We start from the raw sequence: 16,045 nt of genomic DNA on the forward strand, positions 1-16,045 counted from the left end.
TCAGAGGAGCCTGGAGAGGAGGAGCAGCCATGGTGCGGCCAGCATGAGAACTCAGAGGAGGGTGGAGAGGAGGCGGAGCGGCCAGCATGAGAACTCAGAGGAGGGTGGAGCAGCCATGGTGTGGCCAGCATGGGAACTAAGAGGAGGGCGGAGAGGAGGCAGAGCAGAGGGCAGTGCTGTTAAAATTCCTGAACATTACTGTGTACATCTGACCTGCGTAGAGATACGTAGAGACGCAGGTCAGATGACCACAGCACGTTGCCCCTGGACTCTCTCAGAGCCATGACTTGTCACAGTGAGCCCACCACCCTCAGTACACCCCCACTACACAATCTGTAGGCATGTCCCAAGTAAGAATAGAGCAAGATATTGGGCTTCATACACGTGACACGTAGAGTGCACGGATCCACATGTGCATGAGGCCCTATATCTGTTATTACAAGTTAAAGGGGTCGTCCAGAGCTGGGATTAAAGTCTGTAGTTACTGTGACACAGAATTCTACATGTGAATCCTCACATAGCGCTGTGTGCGCAATTCTCCAGGAGAGAGAGGCAGTTGTGTGACGCAAGTATGTGATTTGCATACTGCCGGCCACATTCCGACTAGATGGGCCCTGCCTTGCTTAATGCAAGTGTTTTGAGTGAGGCCGGACATGCAAATCACGCACTTGCGATCACACAACTGCCTGCTCACAGAGAATCGGGACAATGCACACACTGCACATTGTGAGGATTTACAAATCTGCCATTACATAGAGTAACTGCAGACTTGAGCCCCAAGCCTGGACAACCCCTTTAAATAAGGCACATGTAATAATAATAATAATAATCTTTATTTTTATATAGCGCTAACATATTCCGCAGCGCTTTACAGGTTGCACACATTATCATCACTGTCCCCGATGGGGCTCACAATCTAGAATCCCTATCAGTATGTCTTTGAAATGTGGGAGGAAACCGGAGTGCCCGGAGGAAACCCACGCAAACACGGAGAGAACATACAAACTCTTTGCAGATGTTGTCCTGGGTGGGATTAGAACCCAGGACCCCAGCGCTGCAAGGCTGCTGTGCTAACCACTGCGCCACCGTGCTGCCCAATGTATGTATGGAAATTACATTCATAATGTGTAAACGCTATTATCCTGCAGATACACCATGGTTACTTACTGCTAGCCGGTTTTTCCGGAGCCCATGACAGCACACCTGAGAGAGGGATCCGCCCAGTCGGGACAGGAAACCTACTGAAATAAAAGGGCGGTACCTCTCCCTCGCTTCAGTTGGTTTTCAGAGCATGAGAGGCCCCCTTGGTTAGTTCACATGGTAATCTACCACATTATAATAATAACAAAAAAAACACCCAGCTAAAAGTGCGCACCAAAGGGTGAAAAAAGAAGGGAGGGAATATACAGGTGCTGTCATGGGCTCCGGAAAAAACGGCTACCAGTAAGTAACCATGGTGTTTTCCCGTCTCCCATGACAGCACACCTGAGAGATTTTTGGAGAAAGAAACACCTTAGGGAGGGACCACCGCTTGTAGCACCCTTCTACCAAAGGTAAGGTCAGTTGAGGAGGATAGATCTAGTCGGTAGTGTCTAAAGAAGGTAGACGGTGAGGACCAGGTAGCGGCCTTACAAATTTGATCAATCGATACCTCTGCTTTTTCTGCCCAGGAAGTAGCCACAGCTCTGGTGGAATGAGCCTTGATGCCTTCAGGGATCGGGGTACCACGAGAAACATAGGATAAGGAAATGGCCTCCCTAATTCACCTAGCAATAGTATCCTTGGATACCCCATATCCTTTTCTGCTACCCTGGAAAGCTACAAATAAGGACTGATCTTTCCTCCACTGACTAGTCAAAGATATGTACTGCAAAATAGCTCTTCTTACATCCAGTGTATGAAATTTCTCTTCCCCTGGGTTCTTGGGAATATCACAAAAAGAGGGTAACACAATCTCCTGGCTTCTATGGAATTTAAGTACTACTTTCGGCAGATATGCCGGATCTGGTCTGAGTACTACTCTGTCATCAAATATCTGTGTGTAAGGAGGGGAGATAGACAGGGCTTGCAAGTCACTCACCCTACGGGCTGATGTTAACGCTACCAGAAGTACTGTCTTAAGAGTGAGCATTTTTATCGATGATTCCTGCAAAGGTTCAAATGGATCACTAGTCAGAGCCTCTAACACCAGATTCAAATCCCATGGAGGAACCCTCTGAATTACTACTGGTCTAGACCTACTACAGGATTTTATAAAGCGGGACACCCATCTATCGGAGGCCAGATTACAATTATACAAGGCTCCTAATGCCGACACTTGTACTTTGAGCGTATTAGTTGCCAACCCTAGTTGTAAACCCGCCTGCAAAAACTCTAAAATAGTACCTACAGGAGCTTTGCCCCCCAAAGGTTGCCCTGAAAAATCCAGAAACTTTTTCCATGTTCTACCATATATCCTCGATGTTACTGGCTTTCTACTTTTCAACAAGGTGGAGACTAACCCTGGTGAAAACCCCTGCCTACTCAATAATGCCCTCTCAAATTCCAGGCTGCAAGATGGAAGCCCTTCACTTAAGAGTGGCATATTAGACCTTGAGTAAGCAGGTCCGGAATTTCTGGCAGAATCCATGGATCGGTTACTGACATTTGTCTCAGGAGGGAAAACCAAGGTCTTTTTGGCCAAAATGGAGCAATCAAAATTACTCTTGCCTGCTCCATTCTGAGCTTCCTTACCACTGTCGGAATAATCGCTATCGGTGGAAACACATACGTGAGACTGAAATTCCATTGTATTTGAAGAGCATCCACCGCGAAGGGTTCTTTTGAAACACCTGGGAATTCAAAGACCACTCTCCTTGTTTCAGTGTTTTGCGACTTAGGTAGTCTGCTTTCGTATTCTCGACTCCCTTTATGTGGAGAGCCGAGAGGGATAGTAGGTGGCGCTCCGCTAGTTGTAGGAGGACAGACGCTGACTTCATCAGGGAAGGGGATCTCGTCCCCCCTTGGTGGTTGATATACGCAACCACTGCGTGATTGTCTGACATGACCCTGGTATGGTGACCCTGAAGGATGGGAAGGAAATGTTTTACAGCTCTCTCTACAGCCCATAACTCTCTTAAATTTGACGCCTGTTGTGATTCTAGTTGGGACCAGGATCCCTGAACTGAGAGAGTCCCTAAATGAGCCCCCCCATCCTGAACCGCTTGCGTCTGTGGTGATGATCTGCTCTATCGGAGTTATCCACTGGACCCCCGACGCCAAATGATCTCTCACGGCCCACCATTTTAGGGAATCCGTTACCTCTAACGAAAGGCGTAGCTTCCCCTCTAAATGCCCTTTTAACCAACTCTGTGCTGAAAGGACCTCCCACTGTAACTGTCTTAGATGGAACTGTGCCCATCTTACTGCGGGTATACAGGACGTCAGAGAACCCAACAGAGACATTGCCTTTCTCAATGTCATTACGGGGTGATGAATTGCTGACTCCACAAGATTTTGAATTTTGACCAGCTTGTTTTCTGGTAGGAGACAAAGCTGACGCCTGGAGTCCAGAACTAAACCCAGAAAGGACTGAACTAGCTCCGGCGTCAACCTCGACTTGGCGAGATTTATTTTCTACCCCAACCGCTCTAGCGTTGTTATAACTTGTTTTATTTGCGCCAGGCAATGTGCTGCCGAGTTCCCTATTATAAGGAAGTCGTCCAGATACGGAACTATAACCACGTTCTGAGAGTGGAGGAAGGACATGACCTCTGACATTACCTTGGTAAAAATTCTCGGTGCTATTGACAGGCCGAATGGGAGGGCAGCGTATTGATAGTGCCTGAGACAACCTTGGACAAACTGCTACTCTTAGGAATTTTTGGTAGTCCCGATGGATTGGGACGTGGTAGTAGGCGTCCTTTATGTCTATGGCTGCCATGAAGCAACCTGGGAACAAGAGTTTTATCGCTGTATTCACAGACTCCATTTTGAAGGAGCAGTTTACTACCGACCGGTTTAGATTTTTTAAATGGACAATGGTTCTCAGTGACCCGTCCGGTTTTCGTATCAAAAAAAGAGGGGAGTAAAAACCTTTTCCCTGCTCTTCCCCCGGGACTTCTACTAGAACTCGTTTTGATACCAGCTCCAATACCTCTGCTTCCAAGGCAAGCTGCTCCTCCGGGGTTTTTCTTTGGGGCGTTAACACAAAAGTCTGTCGCGGTAGATAAACAAAATCTATTTTTAGGCCGTCTTTGATGACCTTCAGAGTCCAATGACTGGGGGAGATGTTTTCCCAGGCTGGGAAAAAAGATGAAAGCCTTCCCCCCACCTCTGGCCTGGCGTCATTGGGAGGGCTTTTTCGCTGATGTTGAGGGACCTTTAAACATATATCCAGATCCCTTCCTGTCTCTGGGGGGCGACCTCTACTAAATCTCCCCCTCCGAAAATAGGGCCTTCTAATGTCCACCGGAAAGCGAGGGAATACCTTTTTTTCTATCCCCTGCTTTCTCCAAAATATCTTCTAATTTTTGTCCAAAAAGGAAATGGCCATCACATGGTAAAGAACAAAGTCTGTTTTTCGAAGGCAAGTCGCCCGGGCACCCCTTTAACCAAAGAGCACGTCTAGCCGCATTAGACATATTCGCAGCTCTGGCTGCTAGCCTCAAGGAGTCTGCCGATGAATCTGCTATAAAAGGCAGCCGCTCCTTTAGCCATAGTTATATTGGTTAGGATGTCTTCTCTCGATACTTTAGATTTTAACTGGTCTTCTATCTGTTGTAACCAGACTATAAGGGAGCGTGCAACACAAGTTCCGGCAATTGCCGGTTTTAACCCCCCTGCAGTTGCCTCCCAGGTATGCTTTAAGAACCCGTCCGCTTTTTTATCTAGAGGGTCCCTTAATACACCAGAGTCTTCTAAGGGAAGAAATGACTTTTTAGACGACCTGACAACTGCACCATCAATTTTTGGAACTTTATCCCATGTTTCCGAATCTTTCTCCTCAAAGAGATAACGTCTTTTAGAAGCCGAGGGCAGATTACCCGATTTTTCCGGCTTCTTCCACTCTCTTTCTATAAGGGCTTTTACTTTGGTATTAACAGGGAAAGTACGCTTTCTTTTTTCCTCTAAACCCCCAAACATAATGTCCTCCAGGGACTTGGCCGCTTTTTCATCTTTAAGGCCCATTGAAGCTCTAACGGCTTTTATTAACTTATCCGTGTTCTCAGTCAGAAAACACGGACGGCCTCCCTCATCGCTATCTGAAGAGGAGCCAGGGGATATAGATGAAGAGTGGAAGGGAGATAACTGTTCCTCCTGATATTCCTCGTCAGACGGAGAGACATCGGAATCTAAAATATGTTCAGGGTTCTTACTACCCTTTGTCTTAAGTGCCGATTTAACTGAGCCTTCAACTTCGGCTCTAATTATGGCTCTAAGACTAGAGGCAGTCAGGGGTATCCTCCTGGATAGTCTTTTGGATACAATCCACACAAAGACTTTTCTGCCACTGGGCTGCCAACGGAACTCTACAGAGGGCACATTCCTTGTTCTTAGACTTGGTGCTAGCCTTCCTCGGCGCCTGCCAAGCAAACAGAAAATGTAGCCCATTACCACCAGGGTGACATTCACGAAGATCACTCACCACCCGCTGACCATGAAGGGTACCGGATTCTGAGGCTGAATAGGAGCATGGACTGCATCCCTCCTAGACGCTGAGGAGTCCTGTGACGTCCGAGGACGATTGCCACTCCTTCCACTGGAGCGGCTACTTCTCTTAATGCGTTGGTGGGCAGGTGAATCACCCGGCTCATGCTGCTGCTATAAAGGCTGCTGCTGCTCCTCCATAGTATTCTCCATCTCTGGAGAGCTTTAATGAAGTGAGCAATGGGTTATGCCATTTCACCCTTAAAAAAGGGTGATCCGCCGTGCTCGCCGCCTCTTCCGGTACCTGATCTGAGCTTCTCCCACCTCCTGAATCCCGCCGGGAAGTTTGAATCAATGCCGGTGTTCTAAGCGATGGGCGCCGCCATCTTGGATCCGGTGCACAGCTCCGACGTCATGCAGGCACGCCCATACCCAGCGTGCCTTGCGCGCAACGCCAGCCGTGCGCCCGGAAGTCACCGATCACAGAGGGGGAGAGCGGCGTGGGAGACACAGAAGGGCCCCAGGACCACGAACTGTGGCTGATCCGCTAACACTGACATGTGGCGTGTCTTTCAGGACCGCAATAGATCAATTTGTCTTGTGGAGACGCGAGCCTCCATAACAGACAATGTATTGGACGTGGTGAATCCGCACGGTTCAGTGATCACATGCGGAGTCACCTGCGTTCAATAGACGGCAGCACTTTAGACGCAGCGTCGTGCAGCTGTATGCGGATGGTGCCGCATGCGTCGTTTTAACGATGCGGCGACCAGCGTAGGACGCAGCCTGTAGCATTTTTTTTTCCGCATCGTCAAAACGACGCATGCGGCACAATCCGCATACAGCCGCACGACCTGCGTACCTAATGTTAAATATAGGTACGCAGGCCGCATGCAGATGTAGGCGGAGCTAGCAGCGGAGGTGCGGCGGAGGGCGGGGCTTCACGGAGGAAGTCTGCAGCCCGCCGCAGATCAGGTAAACGCTAGTGTGAAACCAGCCTAATATCAAAGAAATTTTATTACCACTAATATTAAGTACAATAAGTCATGAAAAAAACGTTCTCAGAATCAGCGAGATCCGTTCAAGCATTCCAGAGTTATAACCTCAAAGTGGTCAGAATTGTAAAAATTGGCCTGGTCATTAAGCTGCAAATTGGCTCAGTCACTGACTAACAAAAGCCTGAAGGCTTTGCTGCATAGTAGACGTACTTGGAACCATTCATAATTCCCAGCACCTTATAGAGTTAGGTCATTTAGGTAAAATTGCTAACTTTTTGCCTTGAGTCAGTGATACATCATTTATATATTTTTAATGTTATTAGCTTTTAAACAAAAACTTTTATAAATAAAATAATTATTTTTGCATTGTTATATTTTGAGAGCTATAACTTTTAAATTTTTCTGCTGGTAGAGTTTATGGTGGCATGTTTTTTGCGGGACAAGATGATTGTTTCAGCAATACCATTTTTATTTACATTTGCCTTTTTGATCGCGATTAGTGTTGAGAGAGTGTGCTCGTTACTCGAGTTTTCCGAGCATGCTTCGGTGTGCTTGGAGATTATGTTTGCAGCTGCTCGACAGCCTGAATACATGTGGGCATTCCCTAACAAACAGGAATCCCTGCATGTATTCAGGCTGTCTAACAAGCGCAAATCATAAAGCTGCGGGGACACAAACAATCTCCGAGCACAACCACGATACTCAGAGTACACCCAAGTACCCATAATATACGAGCATGCCTAAGATACTCGGAGAACACCTGATCATGCTCGGAAAGCTTGAGTAACAAACACACTCATCACTAATCGCGATTTATTCCACTTTTTTCCAGCATTATGATGAAAAATCATAGTTTACCACTTTTTCTTTTTTTTCACGGCGTTCACTAATTTGACCCGTATTGAGATCATGTCGTTCTGGATGCGGCTATACCAAATATGTACCTTTTAAAAAAAAAATTTTATTCATAAAAATGTGTATTTATTAGTGCAATTTGATTTTTCTTTACCTTTTTTTTAAACTTTACTTAATCCCTCTATGTAACTTTCACTTTTTCCCCCCCACTTTGACCGCAGTTATTATTGCATTGCAAAGCATTATACCTGTACAGAAAGCTTCCGAGATCATGCTTTGAGCTTGGTGACCCCGGGGGTCGTCATGATGACCCCAGGTCACCATGGCACCAATTGAAAGGCAATGATATGAAGGCAGAGGAATCTCCTGTACCTCTTCCTGTATTGATGTTGTGATTGCAGCATATAGGGTGTTAAACAGCCAGAGGCGGTGCTGGCACAATCCCTGGTTGTTAGAGCAGGAGTTCGGCCACTGATCGTGTAGAAGGTGCTGATATTTCAGCACCCCCTGTGCAATCATGCTGTGATCAGTGAGACTGACTGACCCTCTGGGTGCGGGGACCGATGGCATGGGTCCCCGCAGCTCCTCCCGTGCCGCTCTGCTGTCACCAACAGCTGTCGGCACTGGACTGTCACTGCGTGTTTACATGAAGAGCACAGCATGTCATTGTGCGGGAACTGGTACCTGCTCATGACGTGCTATGTCTATCATTAGACGTAAAGGGTTAAAAGGTTTAAAAAAAGATGGGCGAATTACACATTGTAGTGGACCACCTCTTTAACATGAATTTAAATGTGATTGGACACTTCTGAACACAAACATGTCCCTAATTATAACAGGGTGCCCAAAGTTATGCAGCCACATCATTTTATTAGCCCCCCTCAAAATGATATAATTTTGTTTCTCAACTCGTTTGTTCAGATTATGGATGGATAAAAGGCAGGAAAAGTTATGAAAACTGAAATTATTCTTTTTAGTATGATTTTTTTTTTTAATAGGGTCTGTTTCCTTTGTATATCCACTGTGCAATACACCATTTATTTGTAGCAAAAATGAACACATTTCAAAACCTTGCACAGGCTGGGTGCCAGCTGGAAGTAAAGGTTTGGCCACTGAGGAGTAGGACAAACAATTGGAAACATTTCAGCTATAACAACTATTTCATATCTGCCAGGTCTACACAAAAAGGAACCCCTCACCTCCACCCCATACACACACCACGCATACCTGTAGCGTAGCTGCAGCAAATAACTCTGGCAGAGTCTGCAATACGGAAAGGCTTTCATCTCCCATAGAGACGTCAAACGCTGTTTCAAGACACTGGATTGCAACTGTAGATAAACAACAAAGCAGTGAATTGTGTTACTTTATATGCAGTAACTCGGATTAAGGGAAAAGATTACAGTTCTCATGTGCTCTACAATAGAATTAAAGGGTCTGTCAGCACAGAATGACTGTTCAAACCAAGTACAGGGGCTCGGTGCATCATGGCGGGGCCAATCATTCAAGCCCACCTTCTCACTTGCTTGTTTACCATTAATCTTCATCCCCCTTCTTTGATTGACAGTTCTGGTTGGGAAGGATGGAGATGGATGGAAACAAGTAAGGAGGGAAGGGGTGGTTACATGGTTGGCCACACCTTACTGCGCCGTCCGCCTGTACTTGGTTAGAACAGTCATTCCGTGCTGGCAGTCGCTTTAAAGGGGTTTACTACAGGTTATTCCATGTAATTTGTTTGTGAGTGTTAGGAATGTGTGACATGAGAAGAATGGAACGAAGAGTAATAGGAAAGATGGTGTGATGGCTGATAAGTATTGATCGATGGATATATACTGTACAGTATATCAATATACTAATACACAGGCATTCTCAGGTTACAAACTAGGTAGGCTCTGTAGGTTTGTTTGTAACCCAAATTTGTATAGAAAGCGGAATATAGACCAAGTCCACAAGGGCCCGCTCCTCACTGTCTCGGGCTGTTACGGAGAGTATGCTCACTGTATTTTATCATTTTGCTCTGTATGTAACCCCTCCTCATGTACAGCACCAGGGAATCAATGATGCTCTAAAAATAATAACCTGGCTGGTAAAGAACAAACCTAACACTAACCCCATCACTGAGCTGTTATGGCCCATCCGGTCCTCTTTTTCTGCCGTTGTGGACGGCATCTCCAGCCTCTTTACCATAGGAAGGGACTCCTGGTTGCATCCAGGCCTCAGAGGTCACTGCGTGCTGTAAGGTTGCCAAGTTGTGAATTCAGGGTGTGTGCAGCAACCTTATGACAGGGCCTATGGTGACGAGGCTGGAGATGCGGTGCACACGGGCAGATAGAATAGGGCCGGCTGGAGAGGTGAGTGATTAGGTGACTAGTAGTGTCTAAGCCTTACATCGGTAACTATGAGTTATAGACAAGTCCAATATTCATTACTAGAGGACTGCCTGCAAATATGTATATTGATATATTGCTAATGGGAGTACATATATTGTTTGGAGACAGAATGCTTCTGGGAAATTACGGTATATATATTTACATTATCAAACTTGCCAACTTTCCTGCAAAGTCTGGGTAAAGGACAAACCTCCTTTGCTAAAGTTGGCAAATGTCCTGGCCAATGCCCTCCTAAGGGTGAACTTATCCGCTGCAGAAATATCAACAACACAATATGCTGCTGATTGCACATAATATGGTTTTTATGCATTTTTCCCACATAAACCCCATAGTGGAATAAAATGGCATCTTAGGCTACATTCACATTAGCGTTCCGCTAATGTGCGTCGCTGTTGCGTCGGCGACGCAGCCCTATGTTTAACATAGGGGACGCGTGCGTTTTTTTGTTTGCGTTTTTCGACACGTGCGTCGTTTCCGACGCTAGCGTCGGACGCAAGAAAATGCAACAAGTTGCATTTTTCGTGCGTCCGATTTTCGTCAAAAAACGACGCACGCGTCGCAAAACGCAGCGTTTTTGCGCGCGTTTTTTGTGCGTCGAGCGTTGCGTCGCCGACGCACCGGCGCGCAACGCTAATGTGAACGTAGCCAAAGTAAGTACAATTCTGAAATGTCACGTACACTTTTTTTCTACCACTTGACCTGTGATGCAAATCTTAAAGCCAGCAGCATGTCAATTATTTCTGTATTTTTGATGCCTTCGTTTTCCAGTGATATCAATGAAGCAGGGGTGTGCCATCCATAGCAGCAGCCCACACAGCCGTATGTGTTTTTTTTTTGGGGGGGGGGAGCCCGGAGCCAGTCGGCCCCGGGTCCCCTCCCCCCATCATCACAATTTCAGAAGCATCCACATCTTCAGGACACAGCATTGAATACCGTGGAGAATCAGAATACCAAAGGCTCCATGATCCACCATACAGCCCGTGTGCGCGAGTCTGAGGCCCTGGGCACTGCAGGCACAATGACGCCATTACATCGCGCATGCGCTGCGGAGCTTCAGAACTCACGCTGTACAGAGCAGCGCCGGGGGAACAGGGTTTATGTCAAATACAATGGTACGTGAATATATTTTGACAGCATTCGGATGCGGATTTCCCCAGACTAATCTTCCCACTCCTGGAGTTATTACGCCCCTCTGGGAGTGACAAGATTTTCAAGAGAAATGTCATTGCTGCCTCTTTGCAAGTTTACGCATATTCATTCTTTTCCCGGTGACTACGCAGTGAACCCGGGAAGCGTACACCTAGCTTTACTATACATTCCCAGGGCACAGAACGTCGCACCAGATTTGCAATGTGCTGGTGGTGACAAGAATTAAAGTTGATTTTATAGTTATTTCTGAATCATAGTAACATAGTAACATAGTTAGTAAGGCCGAAAAAAGACATTTGTCCATCCAGTTCAGCCTATATTCCATCATAATAAATCCCCAGATCTACGTCCTTCTAAAGAACCTAATAATTGTATGATACAATATTGTTCTGCTCCAGGAAGACATCCAGGCCTCTCTTGAACCCCTCGACTGAGTTCGCCATCACCACCTCCTCAGGCAAGCAATTCCAGATTCTCACTGCCCTAACAGTAAAGAATCCTCTTCTATGTTGGTGGAAAAACCTTCTCTCCTCCAGACGCAGAATCATTAAGCTACAAAAAAGGCACTTATTAGGATTTAGAATTTAGTGCAGTAATGTCATGGTGGCGGTTTACGGGGGCTAGGGCATTGGACAGGCTACCTTTAATTTAAATCTAGGGTAAAAACGACAAATGTATAGTTTAGCTACAAACACTATTGTTATTATCATTTAATAGCCGTAGGAAGTGGAGTCAGATTATTTTGCTGATGTCAGGTTCCCTGCTGGAGTAGTTTTAGGATCAAGCTGACAATGTGGTACTACTTTTATTTAAAGGGCAGCTGTGCATTCAATAACTGTTCCTCTGTCTGTACATGAGTAACAATCTCTGGCCATAAAATCACTTATATCCTACATTGTCACCAGTTTTCCCCTTTGTAGTGATTTCTCACGTAGACTGCACAGAGGGAAATGTCTGACCATCATTCATTTAGCTCGCAGAAACGTATTGCAGCAATAAGGAAGACATTATACAGCAGAATGCTGAAAAAGGAGCATGGACCGCACCTCCAAAAAAAAAAATCAGATATTGGTCTAATGTTACTGAACATGAGGTTCTTAGCTTTACATTCTGCTCAGACTGTATGAAGACCACTGCCATGTCACAGCAAACCTCTCAGTGGGGTCCTGTATTTTTGCTCAGTCATGCGGACTCCATCTTGCAGCATGGGAGCTGTGAGCCACCAATCAGCTCGCCCCGCTGGTGCATTGTCGCTGCGGTGGTGGTTAGCGCACAACACCGCTCCTTTAAGGTAATAGAAGTTAGGAACTGCTGAGATGTTCACCGTGATGTGGCAGTGGGCTTCATACACCCTGATCAGAATGTTAAACCCAAGAACCTCATGTTATATATCTTTCTGCTTAGCGGCATTAGATCAATGTATGATTTTTAGAGGTGCTGTCCATGCTCCTTTCTCAGCACATTATACAGCAGGGCTGAGCTGTGTTTATCTGAATCAAGCTCTGAAGTGATGCAAAACACTTGTAGAGCTTTAAGTTTGTCTCCCCCCTTCATAGAGGATAATGGGCTGTAACATGACACCTGCAATCCATCTTTGAGCAACCACAGGGGATCAAATAGAGGACAGGGGCACATGTGAGAAGGTTACCCCTTACCTCCCCTCCTGCATCCATGCTTATTTTCTTCTGTGTTGTCTGACCTCTGCAGGAGGGGAGGAACAGGTTAACCTTCCTACACACCAAAGAACAAGAGTTTCTGACAAGACAGAACTTAAAGGGGCTCCTTCATTTGGTTATTCAGAATTAAAGGGACTGTCGGAGCAGAATGACTGGTCAAGCCAAGTACAGGCGCTCGACGGCGGAACCATCATTTATATACACCTTCCCACCGCTTGTTGTCCCGCTATCACCACCCTTCTCTGTTTCTATGAAACCAGAGCTGTCAATCAAATAAGGGGGTGGAGAATGATGGAAACCACTATGATTGGCCCCGCCATTTGGCTCTGAGCAGCAGAACTTAGTTTGAACAGTCATTCTGTGCTGACAAAATCCCTTTAATAAACACCCCTACACTGCTGGAGGGGCTCCTGCTGCTGACAGTTGTTTCACAGTCACCTGATCTTTGCTTTACAAAAGAATACAAAAAAAAAACTACACCCAAAAACACAGTGTTGAGGAAAATAAAATAACAGACCATGGAAATGCCAAATCCCATACCTTCCAGACTCTCCTGGGCATCAGAGGAAAGTCCGCCATTATGAAGCTGGTCTTGGAGATACTGGATGATAGAAAATGCCAAGCGCTTCTTCTCTGCCATGGTATATGTAAACTCCTGTCCTCACAAGAGTAGCACCTGCAAAGACATGATGCCAGCTGTCTGGCATTTTACTATGCAGACCAGGGTAATGGGTACACATAGAAATACACTTAACATGAAAGCAGCAGCAAGATGTTTTCTCAGGTTGTAACCGTATCTCAGACACATCCCGTAACACTACGGTATGCCCGGATGCACTAAGGGACAGGAAATAATTGGCCGGGACACCCAACATCTGGGAATCTGATATAATCAGTATAACAACACGTAGAACGTCCTAATATACTTTGGGGGTGAATCACTATGACTGGTGTAGCGCATGTCAGTCTTAATAAAGCGCTCAATGGCGTACACTGACCCGATTCACTGCAGCTGGCCGAGACTGGCATGTAGATGGCAAACGCTGCTATATTTGCCCTAACTGAGGAGTTACGCACAAATATTATGATTTAATAAGGCGTTCACAGCAGATTTTAGACATAAGCATCCTAATGAGTTACCTTTGTCTTTCTACACCATGATATCTAGATATTTGTGTGTAAAGTGCATAAGGTGCTTACATCAAAATTCTGGCATAAAACACCTTCATAAACTTGCGACCTTTGACATTTATACGCCAGTCATGGCCAGCTATGCCGCTGTGGGTGTACATGGGCAAGACGGAGAATAACTTACTCCAGAAATGTTCTTCAGCCAACAGCTGCTATACATTTCTGGTGACGGCACACGCTGGGTATCAAATGCGCCATATTCACTTGTACATCAATCTTGATGAATCGCCCCGAAAGTTGAAATTGAGCAGCAGTCCAACACCCATACCTAGATCAGAAGCAATGCATGCAGCTGCTGTGAAAAACACAGAATCAACCCCTGGTCGGGAGATTTCAGTGTACAGCGACTAGGCTTTCAATCCCATAAACGTGCGACATGTCACATGTCCGGCCTGAGGAAGACGTCTGTCCGATGTAGAAAAACGAGTAGCCCTGGATTCATTTTATAAATGCCTGCGGTAATCACCACACCGCTGCATGACCAGCTCTACCCTCGCCTGCTGTATCCTCACCCATCCCTTGTAGATAGTGAGTCCTCGCGGGCAGGGTCCTCTCTCCTCCTGTATCCTCACCCATCCCTTGTAGATTGTAAGCCCTCGCGGGCAGGGTCCTCTCTCCTCCTGTATTCTCACCCATCCCTTGTAGACTGTGAGCCCTCGCGGGCAGGGTCCCCTCTCCTACTGTATCCTCACCCATTCCTTGTAGATTGTAAGCCCTCGCGGGCAGGGTCCCCTCTCCTACTGTATCCTCACCCATCCCTTGTAGATTGTAAGCCCTCGCGGGCAGGGTCCTCTCTCCTACTGTATCCTCACCCATCCCTTGTAGATTGTGAGCCCTCGTGGGCAGGGTCCTCTCTCCTCCTGTAGATTGTGAGCCCTCGCGGGCAGGGTCCTCTCTCCTACTGTATCCTCACCCATCTCTTGTAGACTGTGAGCCCTCACAGGCAGGGTCCTCTCTCCTCCTGTATCCTCACCCATCCCTTGTAGATTGTAAGCCCTCGCGGGCAGGGTCCTCTCTCCTCCTGTATTCTCACCCATCCCTTGTAGACTGTGAGCCCTCGCGGGCAGGGTCCCCTCTCCTACTGTATCCTCACCCATTCCTTGTAGATTGTAAGCCCTCGCGGGCAGGGTCCCCTCTCCTACTGTATCCTCACCCATCCCTTGTAGATTGTAAGCCCTCGCGGGCAGGGTCCTCTCTCCTACTGTATCCTCACCCATCCCTTGTAGATTGTGAGCCCTCGTGGGCAGGGTCCTCTCTCCTCCTGTAGATTGTGAGCCCTCGCGGGCAGGGTCCTCTCTCCTACTGTATCCTCACCCATCTCTTGTAGACTGTGAGCCCTCACAGGCAGGGTCCTCTCTCCTACTGTATTCTCACCCATCCCTTGTAGATTGTAAGCCCTCGCGGGCAGGGTCCCCTCTCCTACTGTATCCTCACCCATCCCTTGTAGACTGTAAGCCCTCGCGGGCAGGGTCCCCTCTCCTACTGTATCCTCACCCATCCCTTGTAGATTGTAAGCCCTCGCGGGCAGGGTCCTCTCTCCTACTGTATCCTCACCCATCCCTTGTAGATTGTGAGCCCTCGCGGGCAGGGTCCTCTCTCCTCCTGTAGATTGTGAGCCCTCGCGGGCAGGGTCCTCTCTCCTACTGTATCCTCACCCATCCCTTGTAGACTGTGAGCCCTCGCGGGCAGGGTCCTCTCTCCTACTGTATCCTCACCCATCCCTTGTAGACTGTGAGCCCTCGCGGGCAGGGTCCTCTCTCCTACTGTATTCTCACCCATCCCTTGTAGACTGTGAGCCCTCGCGGGCAGGGTCCCCTCTCCTACTGTATCCTCACCCATCCCTTGTAGATTGCAAGCCCTCGCAGGCAGGGTCCCCTCTCCTACTGTATCCTCACCCATCCCTTGTAGATTGTAAGCCCTCGCGGGCAGGGTCCTCTCTCCTACTGTATCCTCACCCATCCCTTGTAGACGGTGAGCCCTCGCGGGCAAGGTCCTCTCTCCTACTGTATCCTCACCCATCCCTTGTAGACGGTGAGCCCTCGCGGGCAGGGTCCTCTCTCCTACTGTATCCTCACCCATCCCTTGTAGATTGTGAGCCCTCGCGGGCAAGGTCCTCTCTCCTACTGTATCCTCACCCATCCCTTGTAGACGGTGAGCC

At 47.3% G+C, this 16,045-nt stretch overlaps 1 protein-coding gene across 3 annotated transcripts in view; it reads right to left on the reverse strand.

Moving 5' to 3' along the window:
• SGTA (small glutamine rich tetratricopeptide repeat co-chaperone alpha) overlaps positions 1-16,045 on the reverse strand; it is a 103,842-nt gene that overhangs the window by 84,942 nt on the left and 2,855 nt on the right. The window contains exons 2-3 of one of the 3 annotated variants that reach the window (XM_069740211.1): positions 13,237-13,372; positions 8,709-8,812 (exon numbers count right to left, since the gene is read on the reverse strand). In XM_069740211.1, coding sequence (XP_069596312.1) covers positions 8,709-8,812; positions 13,237-13,336 — 204 coding nt within the window. In that variant the 5' untranslated portion in view covers positions 13,337-13,372. Of the gene's footprint in view, positions 1-8,708; positions 8,813-13,236; positions 13,397-16,045 lie in introns of all 3 variants that reach the window. The other 2 variants (XM_069740228.1, XM_069740218.1) reach the window with 2 other exon arrangements.

The sequence above is a fragment of the Ranitomeya imitator genome, chromosome 1, assembly GCF_032444005.1.
Source record: "Ranitomeya imitator isolate aRanImi1 chromosome 1, aRanImi1.pri, whole genome shotgun sequence".
Lineage (NCBI taxonomy): Eukaryota > Metazoa > Chordata > Amphibia > Anura > Dendrobatidae > Ranitomeya > Ranitomeya imitator.